We start from the raw sequence: 18,472 nt of genomic DNA, 5'->3' as shown, positions 1-18,472 counted from the left end.
ATGATTATCAACTTCCTTTGAGTTTATTTCTTATGTTGTTTTGACTCTTTATGTGCTCGGATAACATGTTGAGACCCTCCTCAAAGTTGTTCAGCATGGACAAATCGGCGTTTGAGGTTTGTCTGGCCTTAGGCACACTGAAAAGCAGTGTGACATTTGAAAAAGTTCATTTACAAAAACAGATAAAAGGCATTTTTGGCATGACGAACACCAGTGTGATTAACTTTACTGCACAAAAAGACATAATTTAGGAAAATAAATCAGAACAAGCATACATGTTTTTGAAAATGACCCCTACTATATCTTGTTTGATTCATTTTCTGAACACTTAAATATGTGGACAGATTTAGCTTTCTGGACCAATGAAATGACACCTGATTTTCATAAGCATGAGTGTTGCTACAGCTCTCTCAAGAAAATTACAATTAAAACAAAAAATGCTTTTGGTAGCACTCCAAAAGCAACAATATACAAGGACGTTTTAGACCTCTAGTAGTGCTACGAAGAGAGGTTCCCTGTTTTACTTATCTCGTCAGCATGCACGCATGTATGATGCAATTTCACAGTCCTGCCAGTGGTGTCATATATTCCACTGATCTACAGGTGGCGGTAACACACCCTCTCCTCACAGCGCCAGCAAAAGCCAAGGACAAAGGCTGCAAGCTGGAAAACATGGATGTAAACAGTGCTGGATTATGAATACATTCATCTTTGCAAATATTTTATGAGGAGTGAAATACACTCGACATGTTGTTTAGACCTCAGGGATATGCACCATGCGTTATTATGAATAACGCTGATTTTAAGCATAACTTCTGTCTGTTTACAAGAAATCATGACTTTTATCATGAGCAAATGAATGCAGACAAACGTGGTGCCCCTTCAACAAAATAAGGTTAATCGGTTGGCAGGCAGCTGAAACGATGAGTGTACAGTTTGTCAATATCAATCCTCTCGATCCTGAGATACTACAACTGTGTGCTGAATTCAAACTTTAGGTAAACAAAAATTAGTCCGATTTCATTTTGAAGTGAAACTCATATCTACTTGCACCTTAACATCCCAGTTCGTAAAGGTAACACTGCAGGATGGGATTAGATGTGAGGTCATTATTCGGTTGCAAATATTTCAAAAAATGTTTCTTTCTGGCGAGTATACTGCATTTAGGGATATAAGTACACATACTGTAACATACTTTATGTCTGGTGGTCATCAATGTCTCTTTCAACTCTCAGTCGCTATCAGTTGACTGTCCACTTCTGCGCTAATGCGCCACTCCATCGACACTATGGTCTACGGGCAGGAGACTAGCACACTTTATAAAGAAGTATCCTCCTTTCTTTCCTTAGCTGCAACAATCTCTGCTTTCCTGAGTAACTCACTGATATCAATAAGAAAAAATCTATACAGAACAGTATAAGGGCTGAGTCATTCTGTTAATGTTCATTTAAAAACTTTCCCTGGTGTAAATTAATCTGTCCAAAAGAGCTGAATTTCTGTAGATCCAGATGCGGAGTAGCTGTTGGCATGAGTCACATTTTTTGACTGGTCTTGATTAAAGTAGGCCCACGTGTAAAAGGTTCTTCATGTTGTGCCTCAGTTCTCTCATTTACTCATGCCGCAGTACTCTCCTTTCTGTGAGTCTCTCACTGGTTGAACCTATCGTGGAACCTAGTTGGAACTTGTTGCCATCAATTACATCCTTAGAGGAGCCTTCAGGTGACGTCCTCACCGCACTGGAGAAGGACATGCTGACCTGTAGCTTCAGCAGCTTCAGAACTTTCCTCTTGTAGCCTTTGCAGGCGAAGAAGTAGATAAAAGGATCCAAACAGGAGTTGAGGTTCATCAGACACACAGTGATGTGCAGCGACACCTGAAAGGCGGTGAGATCGGTGCAGTCGGGGCTCGACACCAGCTTGCGGACCATGTACTGCAGGAGGTTAATGTGATAAGGGCTGAAGCAGAGAACAAACACCAGGGCTACACAGCAGATCACACCGATGGCCTTGCGGCTCCGGCCAGACTTTTCTGTCAAGTGGTTGTTCTTGGCTGTGAAGTGGAGTTTGGAGCACAAGATGGAGTAACACACAAGGATGGTCACCACAGGGATGACATACCCAAGGAAGACAGCACCAATCAGGATCGTGGCAATGTGGTCGACCTTCTCAAAGTTGGGGTATTCCATACAGGTGATGTAGCCATCAGGTTCCTCGTTGGCCATATCCATGCTCAGCAGGGGGAGGGTCTGCGCCAGGACCACCAGCCACACAACTACACAAATGTAGCGCACGTTACTGACCTTCCTGAGTCGGCCGAAGCGCAGAGGAAGGACCACAGCAATGAAGCGGTCTACACTGAGGCAGGTCATGAAATTGACCCCTGCATAGGTGTTGATATAGAAGATGAGGCCTGAGGTCTTGCACAGCACCTCACCCAGAGGCCAGTGGAAGCCCAGAGCATAGTAGACAATCCTCACAGGCAGGGACAGGGTGAAGAGGATGTCAGAAATGACCAGGTTAAGAGAGTACAAGGTGGTGGAGTTCATCTTCTTCAGATTGGGACGGATGACGTGGAGGGCGAGGCTGTTACCGAACAGTCCCACGATGAACACAACGCAATAGAAAAGAGGCATGAGGACCCTGGCATAGTCCCGGTGGGCGTACAGGGTGTCACAGGCAGAATTTTTAGAGTCGTTGCTGGTGTGTGTGGAGGTAAAGGTCACAGGCACAGTGGTTGACCCCATCTTGACGTTTTAGGAACCAATAACTGCAGAAAGGAAAATAAAATGTGTGAATGATTTTCATTTCTTTGTACATTTTCTTATTTTCTTTCTCATCTTATCAAAAAATTTGATACAAAAAATGTGTGTATTTAAAGGAAACCAATCACATGTGTTGGTCAACCCTAACCCTAACCTTAACCTAAACCAAAGTCTTCACCATACAAATCAAATGATTTACATTGTGGGGAGTCCCTAAAAAAGCAATGAAACAATGACTCTCTGTCTATGTTGAAATGAAAATCTATTGTCTAGGACTGCGCCGGTACAAGAGAGCATGCAGAGTTAGAAATATAAGAATGTGATTTCAAGAAGGAAGTGAAAGAACTTAGAGTATTTCTCATTACTCCTGGTGGCACGTACTGCCAGTTTCATAAGGAAATGACTGACAATGTCTGCTTGTGGTAACAGAGATGGTTTCTTTCAATTGTAATAAATTATAAAACATACAAAACATGATATTGATGATTTCACCATATGCTAAACTGTGCAAGGATGATATGAATTTATTTGTACTTTTATTTTTTTTTAATTTTTTTTAATTATATTTATTTGAAGCTATTTGGGCTTTCAAGCAGGTGAACTCTCAGCTGATTTATCATCAGTAGCTGACAACCTGTCCTGTCAAATACTGTAGAAGTTGTTTTTGAGGTGTGTAGTGCCACCTTGTGGTTCTTTTTGAGCCCAGCAGAGACCAACCTCTGCCTTTGCTTGTCCCAGTTTCAATAGCCACAGCTTTACATAATCAAGACTTCAGGTTTCCTAAAATGAAATGTCAAGTAAAAGGTCAAATAGATCTGATATGTTCTGCTGCCTTTTGACTTAAATACTTTTTCAGCTTTTCATTCTGTAGTTTGACATATGAAGCTTATTATTTGAGCACCAAGGCATCATTTAGATAATTCTGAGTATATTTCTCAGCTTGTTTACACACCAAGATGACAAAACAGGAGTTAGGAAGGATACAGTCAGCATCCTCCGCAATTACAGCCCATTCAACCACTAGTGTATGTGTTGCATTTGACTCACAGGACATGGCTGTTTTCTTCATGCCATTTACGCCAAAAAGTGACATGAAGGAAGTCTGTGAACAATAAGAGGTCTTTGCTGTTTCTGAATGCAGCTGCAACACTTTCACACAAAAAAAATGTGGTGTTGAGAGATGGCCATGCATATGAGGAAGTCAGCTTCCCCAGGGCGCTCTGCCTCAGAATGGCAGGCAGCTGAAAAACCGTATTGTTTGAGGCGAAATCATAACCCGGTCGAGCACATGGTGCAGCGGAGAAACACGTTTCCTGGCCCATTAACCCAACTCAAAGGGTATTTGGGGCAAACATTCAGCAACACTACTTTCCAAATGCCTTGCGAAATGATCAGAAAGAAAGTTATATACAAGAATGTAGCTATTTGAAAAGAAATCTGTGTTTTAAGAGTATACTTTGTAGTTTTCTGTTAGCGCTCAAACTGCTGTGAAAGTCCCTTCTAACTGTGAGCGTCCCAGCTGTGATTGATTGTTCTCATTCTGGTAGAAAGGGGTACTTTTAGTTCTGAATTCCCCTAGAAAACCCATGTTATTTCATTATCCAGTACTCATTTTGTTTGACTGTTGAAATGGAGTTCGTAAAGGTGTGATGATTTGCCATTTGAAAGTGCCACTCTGTCGTTCACTGGTTTTGCACGAGCAGGTTTCAGATGTAGTACATATCCGACTCTGGAATATAAAACATTTTTCACAACACAAATCCATCAAAGGTTAAACTGGCAAACTCAAACAGCTGCGTACACCATGCACATACGTTATCCCGCATGACGCCTCATCTATGTAACCATGAATGATCAACCCGTTCACCGAGTTTGTAGAGGGAACTCACCTCACAGATGGAACAAGCTGTTCTTGATATTTACTGAAGCCACATTGATCCAGACAGCATGACACTCCTTGTACAAAGTTTATCTCAGTTATACGGTTCTGTCCTGAGAGCACTGTAGCCGCACTCTGCCCTGAATGAGGACGGCAGTCAAGCTCCCAATCTGCTGCCAGTAACCATAGTGACAAAATATCCTGTTGCTCTCTCTCTCTTCGTCTGTGTCTGTCTCTGTGACTCTCTTCCTTTTTGCTAATCCTTTCAAACGTTCTGTCTCTCGAAACACACTTTTGAAACAACTACTGATCGCTCCAACCTCACGTGATGCTGAACTGACGTATGGGACATGTCATTTGGCCTTTTAGGTAGATAAATTTGTGGGGGTTGAGCCATCTGTGACATATTTTGGGAGAGGATAGGTTTCATGCGGCATGGCATGCCATGTGTGTACTCTTGGGAGGATGTGGCTTCAGCTGCGCGGACGAGCCCATCCACAGTTGTCTTTGCCATCCACTTATCTTGTATTGATATAAAGAGACTTTTCTTTATGGCACAGTAATTACGTAGCAATACTGTCTGATAATCCATGTTATTCAAATTCAGGCTCTTTCTCAGTTTCAGATCATTTTCCCTTTAGAGTATGCAAATGAGTGACGGCAGAAATGAGGAACTCCCCCTTTATTCCAGAAACACCTTTGTTTTGATTTTTGAGCTCAGAATTACTGAGAAAGGGCCGGTTTAAGGTGCAGCAGTAGCAGCACGCTGTCAAAGCACAGATACGCTTTGGTGTGAGAGATCAGAGAACACCTGAATGTAAGATGTGGTCAAGTCTTGACACATTACATGGAAGAAAGAAAATGTGAATCCAACAGCTACGCTTTCAGAATGAGCGGATGATTTTAGAAAATGTTTCATTACGTTAGGGAAAAGGTTGTGTACCCGGAAGTAGCTTAACCGCTCACAATATTTCAATCAGTGGCTGTTAATCTCACGCTAAAGTTCAGTGCACAAACTGTTATCCTGTGGTTTTCGCACCTTTGTATCACTCCCGCCCTTTTGAGTATTACCATCTTTGCTACAGGATATGCACTGTGGGGGCACATGTATGAACGTTTACCTGCACATTTAGTTTTGCCAATCAGTCCGCTGATTTGTCTGGGAAAGTCGTACTACGCTGCTAACAGAGAAAAATGAATAGACGTGCTTGCGACTGAATTACAGTACGTGTAGACAGTACAGTAAAAACGTTTCTGTATGGGGAGTGCGGAGTATTGGGCTGATAGTACAAATGAAATATATCTACAAGAATCATATTCAGTTTTTTTTATTGACCACAACCTTCCTTTGTTCAAAACAAGTCCGGCCGTGAGGCAGAGGAAGTCAGTTCAACTTCCTCATGGCTTGGCCTTGTGGATCTGACTCACTGGGCACCAGACGGCCAGATCACACCCAGCGCTGACAGACAGCAGACATGGTATTCTGCCATGGCTATTCATAGAAGACAATGGGGCTGAATACCAAAGAAAAGTCACTTATTGTGTTTTTACACTCTGCTCTTGTTGCTATTGGGATCTTAGCTATATATGACTGCCAATGTAATATATAATATAAGCCAATGATTATGGTCACGAAGATAAAAAAAAAAAAGATAAAAAGACGATTGTGCAGAAACTGAAGACTGTGAGACGTTGGCAGATTTCTCAGAGCATTAGCCGTTAATTGGTGTTCAGTACATCCTGTGCATAATAAAGGAAGTTATGAGAGAGAAACTTCAGTAAGAATTTCCTCTTGAGTTGTGCCTGTTGAAATGTACAGATATCTGCCATGGATGAATGTTGTGAGTGGCCTTCAGCTGAACTAGTGAAAATAACAATTACCAGTTCAGAGGAGCTGGAATTGAAGTTCTTTAGTACATCCCCACCACGCTACTGTGAGCATTTTTCTATCTATTAATTGTATTAACATATTTATCTTATATAGAAATGATTTCATAGTCCCTATGAATATTCCCACTTGTATCACTGTATGACACTGCTGGCTGGGGGGAATAAACCCCTGCGGTGATTTTGCTCTGTGGTACCAAGGTGACAGTGAGCGGTTTTAAGTGTTACACCAATAATTTGGTTTTGCAGACGTTTTGATGATAAAAAAACCCTTTTCAAGTTTAAAAATAGCGCTGGCCTCTACATCTCTACCAAATTTCATGAATGTAGCTTAATGCTGACTTCATCCGCAGGGTGCCATTGGTACCATGCATGGTACAATTTTTTGTTAGCTACTGCAGATGGTGATGTATGGTGTCAGTAGTGTGATAGCAGGCCTCTCGGATGTTGCTCAGCACGTGGTTAAGATAAGATTGCAAAAGCTCTACAGGAAACTAGTGTGGCTGTTCTTCTTACTTCTTTGAAAAAGGTTGGGTAACACAATTGAATCCATATTTCTAAACTGATGATATTTTAAAGCACTTGATTCTGTTTTTTTTTTTTTCAATCATGACATTATATTGTGTAACTTGTAAGCTGCAGATTTGGTTCAAACTTCTGACTAAATGATGCATCATTTGTGTAGTATACAGTAAGCAGGACAGAACTTAGATCAACTGGCTCAGAACAGACAGTCACAGACACAACAGACACTGTCCAAATAAATACAAAACAGTGTTTAACTGCAAAAGATAACGCCTGATAGATGTTCTGCTACTGATTATAGCTGCAGTAACTGTTTACTACTGAAACAGATGAAATACAGTAGATTGCAGGTCCACAGATTTTATTTCAGAAGGTAAATATGAAATAAAATATGCTAAACATAACTGGAAATCATGCTGCTTCTGATGTGAAAATGAATATCAGAAGAAAATGAAAGCTGTAGCTGCACGTATTATCACTCACCAAACCTGTTGGTTAGATCGCCTTCCTGATAGTAACAGCACCAGAAAAAAAAAAAAAAAGAATCACTCCTCATACTTTTTCCAACAAAATATTAATGTATTTTAATCTCAGACAGTCACTCTTTCCTTCTTCATAACTGGTCTAAAATCCTGTGAAGTAAGAGAAACCACAAGGATAGAAGATAAACCCACACAAATATGACGCTGGACCTCCTCCTAAATAACAACTTTGGTTCTGCCCCACAACAACACCCCCATCGCAGCCTGCACCTGTGTCTCTATTTGCATGTGAGAAGACATTTAGAAACTACAACAAAGACAAAATGTCAAAGATTGTCCACCTACACTACTGATAAAACTGGCAACTGCACTGTTGGTTTTCATTTTTTTTGTAGGTCATAGTGCAGCTTTAACATGTTGGGTTGTGAGTTTCCTGTCCCATTAACCAGCAGCTAATGTTGACTATAAAAAAAAAAAAAAAACTCCAAGAGGGGGTATTATGAAAAACAAGACTTGTCTCATATTGGGGTGGATTTAATGATATTTAATGATTAGTGATGCTATCTAAATGCTGTTAATGCATGAAGCTGTTCCCCTTTTTTATTTTGATGAAATGACACCAGCCGTTCTGAATAGCCCCTCTGTGATGTGTCAAACAGAAAACTGGATTCACAGATGTGTTCTTTGATTACAATAGGTCAAGGGTTACTTGTGGTGGTTTGTGAGTAATGCTACATTAATGATAATAAACCTCAAACAGTCTACTTCCCATTTGAAACCAAATGACTTTTAGTGTGAACAAAGAGCTGAAGACGTAGCACATGTTCAACTTCTCTGGCACTCCTTGCAGCCACACAGTTGTTACACTAACTACTTGTGTATGGAGAGCTATACTGTGTCACAAAAATAGGAACAAATGTCTCACTTTAATCGTTCCCTGCTGTGCATGTCATATGCAGATACTGAAGAATCGTATTTATTATTTATGAAAAATTGCATTCTGCATGAAAAAATGTTGATGTTGATATTGGATAATTCTGTCATTGAGCAGAATATTTTCATGTATTAATGTAATGTGTAAATGAAATGTAGTAAATGGGCTGAAACATGCCAAACATCAGTATGGTCCGGTGTGGTAAACTAACATCTTCCGTTTCAACATATCTTAAAAAAAACAATGATCATTTGTCATTTACATATACCTCTTGAAATAAACTTGAAATCCTGAAATGACTGAATTGAAGCTAGTTTTCCTTTATGGGACATGCCCCTTACAAATACAGAAAATTTAGTAGTCAAGCCGTTTCAAATGAATATTAGGAGCAAACTGAGAATTAAGGGATGGTCTTCAGGTTACAGAGCTGATTAAAAATATTTGCACTTAAAAGTGACTAACACTGCACACATTTCTCCTTAATCTTCATATAAAATGTTTATATGGAAGATTTTAAATGCCAAAAAGTCAAATACAAAACACATTGTTATTTGTATTTGCTTTTTATGTTTGCTTTTACTGTGTCATAATTAAAAGAAAAACATAATGTCAAACGAAATTTATTTGGTCTGAATGAATTCTTTTTCACTGTGACACATTAAAATCAAATTACAACTCAGAGAACAAAGTGAACAGGTTTATTGTGTTTCAGTGTTCTCCAGCAGAGGGCAGCATGTACCTGCCAATACTAAAAGCAAAGCGTGGTCATTAGTTTTCATGAGAAGTGCGTGAGAGCGGTTTCCTTTAAGATGAAGGCACATCATTGTTGCCAAATTGAAAAACAAGCTCGGTCGAATGAGACATCTGGGGCCGGGGTCATGGGCGAAGCTTATTGGCTCTAAAACAAGCTGATGACATTAAAAGCAGCTTTCTGTGGTGTACCAGCTGTACAGTAACGATACACTTGTCTCCTGGTTCAGTATTAAGGTTGAATCACACACTTCTAGAGACTGTATATCATGAGTCATGTTTCCAAAAACAGTGGACATCACATGTGAGTCTGTCTGAGTTTCACTCCAGCAGCATCATTGCTATAAATTAAAGTGGCAAATAAAATGCTTTCTGAAATAAACAGCAGCATGTCCTGCTCATCCAGCTGGTGCCATCAGAAAATACTAAATCAGATCAGATTTTAGGCCAAAAACGCACACAGCACAAATGTGAGACTTTAAATATCATCATGTCAAATTTGACTTGAAAACTGTCCTTTCAAACCCTGGACTGTATATAGAAGTGTTAATAAAATGTTCAATAGAGTGATTAAAAAATATATGCTTTTTGAAGTAAAGTGTTCATTTAGCTGTTCCTGCATAACATATATGTGCTGCTCTCTCCTGACATGCAGCGTCTCCTGGGTGTGTTTTTAAACCCGTTGGGAATTGTTGTATGTTAAATGTGAAGGAAAACGGATAGTTTATGAAGATAATGTTTCTGTTAATAGTAACTTCCATTATGCGTCAGCATTGAACACTCATCAACAATATTTTCTGTATGAAATCAAGAAAGGGCTTGAACATTAGAGATCAATGTAAAGCTTGTTGATCAGTGGTGGAAATGCTGTCAACATTGAAATGAAACATTTAGAGGTAATTTAATGTAACCACAATCAGTCACATATAATAATGTACCTCCTGCTCCACCATGTTATTTATGTGTGTTCGAGATGTAATTGGGGTCTATTTTTTGCTTGGTTTAAATATAAGCTTTTATTGCTTTTCAGCTTTATTTCCCAGAAAAATGACGTGCAAGTGTAAGAAGTTACATTACACTGATAGAGCTACAATCTGTAACCTCTTACATTTCAAAAGTAACCTTCGCAACACTGTTTTACTGTACTTTAACAATGTAGTTACAGTTGTGATAAAATGTCTGCAGTTTTTGGAGATTAATTATGCTGTAGGAGGTTGCACAGACTGATACTAAGACTTCTTCTTGGCTCAATTTTCAGTAATTATTGACAGCCAGCCTGATTAGTATTAGCCAGATAGTGTTAACTTACCAGCTGGATTAATGGAGGAGGATAAGCAAAGAAGGATTTAAGATATTGTAATGAAAAGCTTGTGCAAATCTAGAATTATTCATAATCAGTACATTGTTACTGATGTAAAATGCTTAACACCAGCGTATCTGATTTTATTAGATAAAAATTTGCTGCTTTTGTTGTGGCAGTACAACAAAGTGCTGAATTTCAGAAAGTTGCTTTCAAGAGACACCTACTGTGAGTTACATTTGTTGTTTAACTGGCTAAAGTTAGCCTTCTGGACATGTTGCTTTCGTCAGTATTAGTGATATTATGCATTGCAAAATCCGTCCATCCAGAAGTGTCACAGTGAGACAATCAGGATCTTCTGGCTCCCTGCCTTGCAGACATCTCATGCTTTGTCCTCTGTGACACCCGTTGTTTGTGTAAGCTAAGGCCAGCCAGCTAACACTATCTGGCATTGAGAATTCTGTCAAGAAGATCCTCGAAGCATCTGCAGCCAAATCCATCTCTTAAAACTATAGACATGTCAAAAATTAATGTCACAATGAAGAACAGTTCATTCAGTTATTAAAGACAAAAGGCTAAATATGTTTTTCATGCAACTGTCACACAGTAAAGCAAATACATACATATTTCTTATTTCTGTGTTTGTTTTCATTTAAGCTTCTAAAATCTTAGGTATGATTAAGTGGATTTTAAGGTAAACAGTTCAGAGAATTCAGCTCTGGGCCACTGCCAGCACCTCCAGCATTCTTTGATAACTCCTCTTTGGGGGTCTTGAGGAGTAGCACAGAAAGATTTGAAGAGGGCTTTGGCAGGCAGAACCAAGACCAGCAGAAGCCTATCTGTAAGAAGAAGGAGCTGCTACAGGATGACAGAATGAGAAGCCACAAACTGCCAATATCCAGGATGAGGAAATGGTTGTTGCAATCCAACAAGCATCTATGGGTGTGCATCAACAACAAAGTTGCCTAATGCCAAAGGGCAAGGCAAGTTTATTATTATTTATTATTTTAATGCAAATGCAATGTGCCTTACATGAAGATTATGAATAAAAGAGAGAGAAATAACAGGAACAGAGATGAGGAAGAGGAAGAGAGAGAGATTAGATGTACGATAAGAATAATACCGACCATTCACAACAAGCACTCAGGGGTTATTCATTTGCAAAGGATATAATGCACATTATTGATGCGTAACAGGGAAAATAAAGTGTTGATGAAGATGAGACGAGAATGAGAGGCAGTCCATGGAGCCAGGACTGTGACTATAAATTTTGACATTGAAAAGAAAACGTAGTATTAAAAACAAAATCTGAACTGAAAGAAGCATTGGCACCGACTCACTGAACCATGTACGTATACACTACGTGTATGACACTAAAGGCATTATCTGGGTTAAAGCTAACTTTTAACTGACATTGTGTTGGTCTGGAAGAAGCACTAACCTTAGCTAATACATGTCAGCTGGGTAGCTTGTGAGCGTCAGGTGAACACATGAAAGCCGTCGCCATTGATGTACGGTCATGTCAGATGCTTACTGTGGTCAAGACAGCTGCCTTTTGGTTTTTATTATAAACATTGTATACCATAAATTCGCAAATAGTGGTTGGGGCCTTTGTTTACTTCAAGTGCATACGGCACCAAGCCTTTATTTGAAGCAGGCTTATATTGAGCAGGCTTATCTCTAATTCCTTGTTTTCTCATCTGCTCCCTTTTGTCTTGTTAAATTTTTTACTGCATTATGATGTTAATACAAAGTGAACACTAGTTGAAATAAAAAGCTGTCTAGCAAATCAGTACGTTCAGCATTTCAAAAGCCCTCCATTCTTTCATTCTTTTGAGATGAGTAATCCACAACAACAAAGTGCTGAAAATGTCAAAATGGTCTTGTTGAGTTGAGTTTATTGAATTAAAGCAGTGGAAATGTACATAATGCTTAGTTGGCATGCGCATTATGAGACAGGAACAAGGAGTTTAACCACCCTTGTGTTTTGGATCAGACATCTGAACACACACCGACTGTAGTAAGCCTCTGACTGACTGCTTATCTACGGCATTAGCTTTCATGGGTTCATTGGGTTCATCTGGAACTCCCAAACCGCGAGTAAATCTGTTTCTATCTGCTGATGTTTTTCACATGCAACCTTATGTTAGCTACAGTAGTTGACATTAGCTAACATTAGGTATGGTAGCTGGCATAAGTAAAAAAAAAAAATGTTTGCAGTTTGGGAGTTTCAGGTGAGGATGTGGAGGTGGACCAGAGGACGACTGGTTCATGAAGAGTGATCCTCTCCCCTTAGCAAACATGTTTTATCGCCGATGTTTCCTTTTTCAGTTCACTTTTTTTTTTTTCCAATGGCAGATTTTATTTTCAGTGACTGTCCTGGATCTTTGCTATTGGCCATAAAAACTAAAAGCAGTGTTTCTGTACTTTGACTCTCAGTACAGCAGTCATTTCAGAGCCAGTTGAACTGACGGGTCTGACAATCTCATAGCTTTTAAGTAGGTCTAAGGCCACATGCAGTATGTGATGAGACGAGGACATTGAGAAGAGGCAGAAAGGGAAAGTGTGCTGCGTCATTAAACAGAAAGTTTCTGGTGTTATCTCTCATGTTTGCACCAAAGTTTGATCTGTCTGAAGGAAACATGACAGGTTTGTGGGTGTTTATCTGATTACACAAGTTCATCTTCTGATAACACTCAAAGTTAGGGTTGTTTTTTCACTATTTGTGCATTTTCCAGACAGCTAGCCATGTTAATGAGATGAAATGACACCATTCTGCCCGACTGCATGATGCATCAAATGCAAATTTTAAAAGGTCAGTTTCTACCTCTCTACTTCGGAGATTGGGTCAGAACCAGGTTCATATACTGATGGTTATAATCTGTGTATGGTATGTCAAGACAGGGAGTGAGCCAGCAATGATTCCAACAATAATCATAATGATCCTTAAACAAATGTTTCACTGGAGGCGGGTGTGAAGCTGTGGAAACCCAGCACTATTGCTAGGCCTGATTGTAGCCTTTGGCAATTCTGCAGATTCCTTGAGTACTTTTGATGATGATCTTTTTAATTTTCATTGCCACGTTTTTAAAAACTCTTATATAATAATATTTGCGTTTGGAGTTCAGATTGTTTTCAACTTAGAGGGGTCGCTCACACTGAAAAACACAGCAGCAGTGAAGCATTTAGCAGCAAGAATCAGATATTTCCCTCAGGAGTTGGTGGAGCTAGCTGAAGAGTCCTCAGGTTGATAGAAACACAACTCTAAAGTAATGTCAATGTTGATGTGTCTGCTCGATGTTTCAAGAAGACATATTTTGCTGACCTATTAACCATCAGCTTTTTCTGTCATGCCAGTGTTGTAGTTAAGGCTTGTTGAACTGCACTCAAATGGACAACAATCTATTAATATAGGTTTAATGGTCCACCATAAGTAATGATTTTTCCAACACCCTTAAACTTCTCCTCACAAGTGGAAAGCTGGCTTTTAACACTCTGAGCCAGTCACACTGTTTATCCTCTAAACGTAAACTTAGAGATCTCTTACCTTTTGTGGATCCTTTTTTGCCTCAGAACAACTCACTTTCATCTAGTGAAATGCCCTCTGCCTCCAGTGCCCACATTATCAAATCTCTCTACAAGAAACCACTTCCCTTTTGTCTCCAAAATATTTGAAAGAGCTGTGCAGCCCAACCTACAATTCATTTTCACTGAAGATGAAGAAGGAAATGTTTTGCAATCAATAAGGAGTGATTCTGGCCATGTTTACTGGATAGAGTAAAACAGAGTAATTTAGAACAACACCATCTCAAACTGTCACAATGTCTCAGCAGAGTTATTTAAAAGATTTGTTAGGCCTATTGTTAGGCCTAACAAAAATTTCTCTTTGGAGAATAAATCTATCTATCTATCTATCTATCTATCTATCTATCTATCTATCTATCTATCTATCTATCTATCTATCTATCTATCTACATATTTATGCAGATGATACCCAGATTTACGTCTCTGTTCCTTTGGATTGTCTTGCTTTCTTTTCTAAGCTTGAGCACTCCTTGTATGATAAATACCTGCTTTTAAACAAAGAAAAGACATACACATTGCCAGTGTTTGCCCACCTGTATTCATGTATTTGAATCATCTAGACTAGATTTTTGCAAAGTCCTGCAATTGAGCACAAAGCATCAATCCTTTTCTGATGCTACTGCATCCGTATCTCAACCAGTTTGCATTTCAAGCCGATACTTGTGACGTCTGAAGTCATTCAGGGCTCAGTTCAATCTTATTAGCAGATGTCATCTGCACTTACCATCAACTGCATGTGCTCAGATAAGACAATACTGTTATTTTTCTCCAAGAGGATACAACAATGTCATCTATTACATATTACTGTCTCTTATTGACTGAGTGAGTAATCTATAAAATTTAGTGCTTCAACTTGTTAGTGTGTTCTGTGTTTTGACAAATAAATCAACTGCACAGTAATTCTGAAACACACCTGTAATCATTCAAACCAGTTTAACGCTTCATGACTCAATTTGTGCACATTACTTTCTTCTATGCAAAATTACGGGGCAGCTTTTCCAAAAACTCAGGAAATGTTAAAGGTTAAATTTATATTTGGGACTCTGTACTATAAACAGACAGATGCACACCTGCTTGAATTTGTAACGTACACACACACACACACACACGCACACACACAAATACAGCAGCCACACCACAAGATGCGGGACCCAGCAGGAATGAGGCCTCTGAGGGGGAGCAGGAAAGCTGTGTGAGGAAGTGGTGACCGTATTCATCTATGCACTCCCACACAGAACTCAGATGTGGGTGTAAAAGAGACAAATGTGACATGTTCTCATTTTGACAGTTCTTGCATAATGTAAAATACTGAGTACTGTGGATACCACTGGAGTAAGGTTTTGATAGGAGGAAAGCACACATTTGATTTGTCCAATAATATGCTCCAGTGTCCAATAATAAACTAATTACATCAACCTACGCACATTAAACTTTTTTCCACATGACTTGACACGAGGGAAAAACACAAAGGAAGTGAAAGTTGCTGTTGTACCGCATTAATGAACACAACATTTACATTTACATAGTAGAAAAGAAAAAAAAAAGCTAAGCTTATTTATCTAGGATATTTCCTTCACCCTACACACATACACAATCAAACAATGAGCCGTCTAATCTACAAACACCAACTAACGCAAAGTAAAAGTTACTTAAAATAAATGAATGCTACTGTACGACACAACTGTTAATACATGGGACACATGACAAGAAAGGCAGTAAGAATAAGAAAGGCAATAATGCACACCTTCATGTAAAAAGAAAAAAATAATAGAAATGGGATGTTTTCTATAGTTTTCTCAAATATTATTGTATCCCCTTAAACATCTCAGCACTTTAACGAGGTGAAGAGATTTTTAAGTGACATTGTGACAGCTGTACATATGTACATACACAGTTGTCACAGCATCTTATGTGAAAGACTTGTTCATCCTTTCCAAAGACAGCATCAATGTGAGAGACAAAAATAGGCCTTTTTCGAGTTTAACAGCGTAAACTAGGTCTTTTCTGTGACAGTGGTCGTAGGCGTATCTCCTGCAAGCCCAGCTGTGGTTTCTCTCAGGTGTTGCTGCTGCTGTTCTCAGCTGTCATTTTGGAGGAGGCGCCAGAAGTGTACAGATAGTCCTTAAACAGGCTCAGCACCCGCTTCTTGTAGGTCTTAATAGCAAAGAAGTAGATGACTGGGTCCAAGCAGCAGTTGAAGTTCATTAGTGAGACGGTTACCTGCGAGGAGAGCATAGAGTGAGAGAAGGAAAGCTGATATGGACTGTTTGAAATTAAATGAACAAACACAGTTACTACCTGTAAGGACACCTTAAAGGCCCTCAGTTCCTCGCAGGTTGGCTGGTGATATATCTTTCTGGACATAAACTGCATAACGTTGAGGTGGTATGGACTGAAGCATGTGAGGAAGGTGAGGAGGATGAGGAGAATAATGGTGTTGGCCCTGTGATTCCTCTTTGAACGGCCGGTTACAGAGTTCTGCTTGGCTGCAGCGCGCAGCTTCAGGTTGATCTTGGCGTAGCAGCCCACGATGATCATGAGCGGACAGCAGAAGGAGATGGCACAGGCGAGAAGCAGGAGATAAGGGGTAAAGCGAGAGCCCTCAAAGTTGAAGTACTCCATGCAGGTTTGTCTTTCCTGGTCCTCATGCAGCATGCTGCGGAACAGCAGAGGAGCTATCTGCAGGGATACCAGAGCCCAGACCAGGCAGCAGACCCTGCGAACCACCCTCACACTCCGCAAACACTGCAGCCGGTGTGGGTGCACCATGGCCAAGTATCGATCTAGACTGATACAAGTCATGAAGCCAATACCTGTTGGAAATATAGTCAGTATGTAAAACAGTTTGTGCTTAATACATACAGAACAGAATGGCAAAACAAATTCAGAATTTCACAGATAACAACTGAAGGTAGAGATCATGAATTTAGGCTGAATGGGTTGGGTTGTCAAGACTTTGTCTTTCACCATCCTGGACCCGTTCTGATACTTTTAAAATTTTGGTCAACAAGCTTTTTGTGCTTCACATAACTGGAGTGTAGATTTGATGCAGTTTTAAATGAGCTCTTGAACTCATACTGTTGAATGGAAAAATAAAGCTTTCATGTCGTAAGTTGCGCATGTGTAGAAGACACACTGAAAGATATATTAGCGTTAATAGCAACAGAAGCATTAACATTACCTGCATAGGTATTTGCAAAGAAGAGAAGAGTGGTCAGTCTGCAGAGAAGGTCACCAAAGGGCCAGTCAAAGTGGCGGATGTAGTAAGTAATTCTGCCAGGCAGTGCCAGAGTGAACAGGGTATCAGACAGAGCAAGGTTGACCAGATAGATGGAGGTTGAGTTAAACTTCTGCTTCCTCTGGCAGATTACATAGAGAACCAGGCTGTTGCCGCATGCACTGATGATGAAAACCACAGAATAGAAAATTGGGAAGAGGACCACTGCAGCTCTTTGGTAGACAAACACATCACAGCCGCTCTGGTTTGGAGAGTTTTCAGCTGTGTCCAGAGTGATATTTTCAACAGCCATCCCACCTGTCATTTTGAGGAAAGGATCACACTAAAAATGATAAAGCATTCAAAATTAGTCAGCGTGCATAAGCAAGATATAAGACCAGTGAGCTATAGATAAAGATCATCATAGTATAGAGTACTCACGGCAAGAGATGCAGTTCCCAAGTTCACTCACTGTTAATCCTCCTGGGTCTGGTGGTTGTGGTTGTAAATTGAGCTGCGATACTTTAAATACTTCTGAAAATGTTGTATGCAGTGTTCAAATCCCACCTCTCCTTTTTGACATCATGTGTCTGTCAAGCTTTGTCACACTGTGACCCCAGTTAATCTGATGCACTGTGCACAGTGTGCTTTTCACAGACAACACTGAAACACGTGATTTACTCTCCCCTCTATTTTAATATTTCATAGTATGTTAATTAATACATCTATTACAAACCAGTACCATGTATTGTTTTATCGTTTTTATAATTCATCTTACATATGTCATCTTTATTAATATAACACTAATCTCTATGAAAGTTCCTAATCCTATTCCAAATGAAATTTGACCGATGCATTTGCATGTACAGTATATGAACACTGTGAGCAGATGAGTTGTGCTCTGGTGGTGTGCGGACACCCGCTGAGAGGTGTCAGCCAGACATCCAGGGAGTTGTGCTGCCACCTTCAGTACAAAGAAAGGACAGAATTGGTTGAGCGCGGACCTCACAGTTCTCGCTGTCTGGAGCACAGGGGTGCTACAGCACTCTTGTTTGTGTGTGAGAGACAAAGAGATAAAGAGAGGGAGGGAAAGAGAGATTAAGCAAACACTGATTGCGTTAGTGTTGCTTCTCTGCGTGCATGAAGTATCCA

At 39.8% G+C, this 18,472-nt stretch overlaps 2 protein-coding genes across 2 annotated transcripts; both read right to left on the bottom strand.

Annotated features, from left to right (window-relative positions):
* Window positions 1–7: 7 nt before the first annotated feature.
* gpr183a (G protein-coupled receptor 183a) lies at window positions 8–4,965 on the bottom strand. The gene is made up of 2 exons (XM_041950599.1): window positions 4,651–4,965; window positions 8–2,766 (listed from the first exon to the last, which is right to left on the bottom strand). The coding sequence occupies exon 2, from the start codon at window positions 2,741–2,743 to the stop codon at window positions 1,610–1,612; it is 1,134 nt and encodes a 377-aa protein (XP_041806533.1). The 5' UTR covers window positions 2,744–2,766; window positions 4,651–4,965; the 3' UTR covers window positions 8–1,609.
* Window positions 4,966–16,077: 11,112 nt separating this feature from the next.
* si:ch211-184m13.4 (uncharacterized protein LOC798560 homolog) lies at window positions 16,078–17,645 on the bottom strand. Its single transcript, XM_041951415.1, has 3 exons — window positions 17,285–17,645; window positions 16,402–16,916; window positions 16,078–16,323 (listed from the first exon to the last, which is right to left on the bottom strand). The coding sequence occupies exons 1-3, from the start codon at window positions 17,643–17,645 to the stop codon at window positions 16,159–16,161; spliced, it is 1,041 nt and encodes a 346-aa protein (XP_041807349.1). The 3' UTR covers window positions 16,078–16,158.
* Window positions 17,646–18,472: the final 827 nt, after the last annotated feature.

The sequence above is a fragment of the Chelmon rostratus genome, chromosome 13 (genome assembly GCF_017976325.1).
Source record: "Chelmon rostratus isolate fCheRos1 chromosome 13, fCheRos1.pri, whole genome shotgun sequence".
Taxonomy (NCBI): domain Eukaryota; kingdom Metazoa; phylum Chordata; class Actinopteri; order Chaetodontiformes; family Chaetodontidae; genus Chelmon; species Chelmon rostratus.
The sequence above is the reverse complement of the archived record's forward strand: the minus strand, read 5'-3'. Positions and strand labels throughout refer to the sequence as shown.

Excerpts from the sequence above, each read along its gene's own strand:
- gpr183a (XM_041950599.1), bottom strand. The coding sequence starts at position 2,743 with ATGGGGTCAACCACTGTGCCTGTGACCTTTACCTCCACACACACCAGC.
- si:ch211-184m13.4 (XM_041951415.1), bottom strand. The coding sequence starts at position 17,645 with ATGACAGGTGGGATGGCTGTTGAAAATATCACTCTGGACACAGCTGAA. Across the intron at positions 16,917-17,284 it reads CTTTGCAAATACCTATGCAG|GTATTGGCTTCATGACTTGT; the intron begins GTAATGTTAATG and ends TATTTCCAACAG. Across the intron at positions 16,324-16,401 it reads CCTTTAAGGTGTCCTTACAG|GTAACCGTCTCACTAATGAA; the intron begins GTAGTAACTGTG and ends CTCTCCTCGCAG.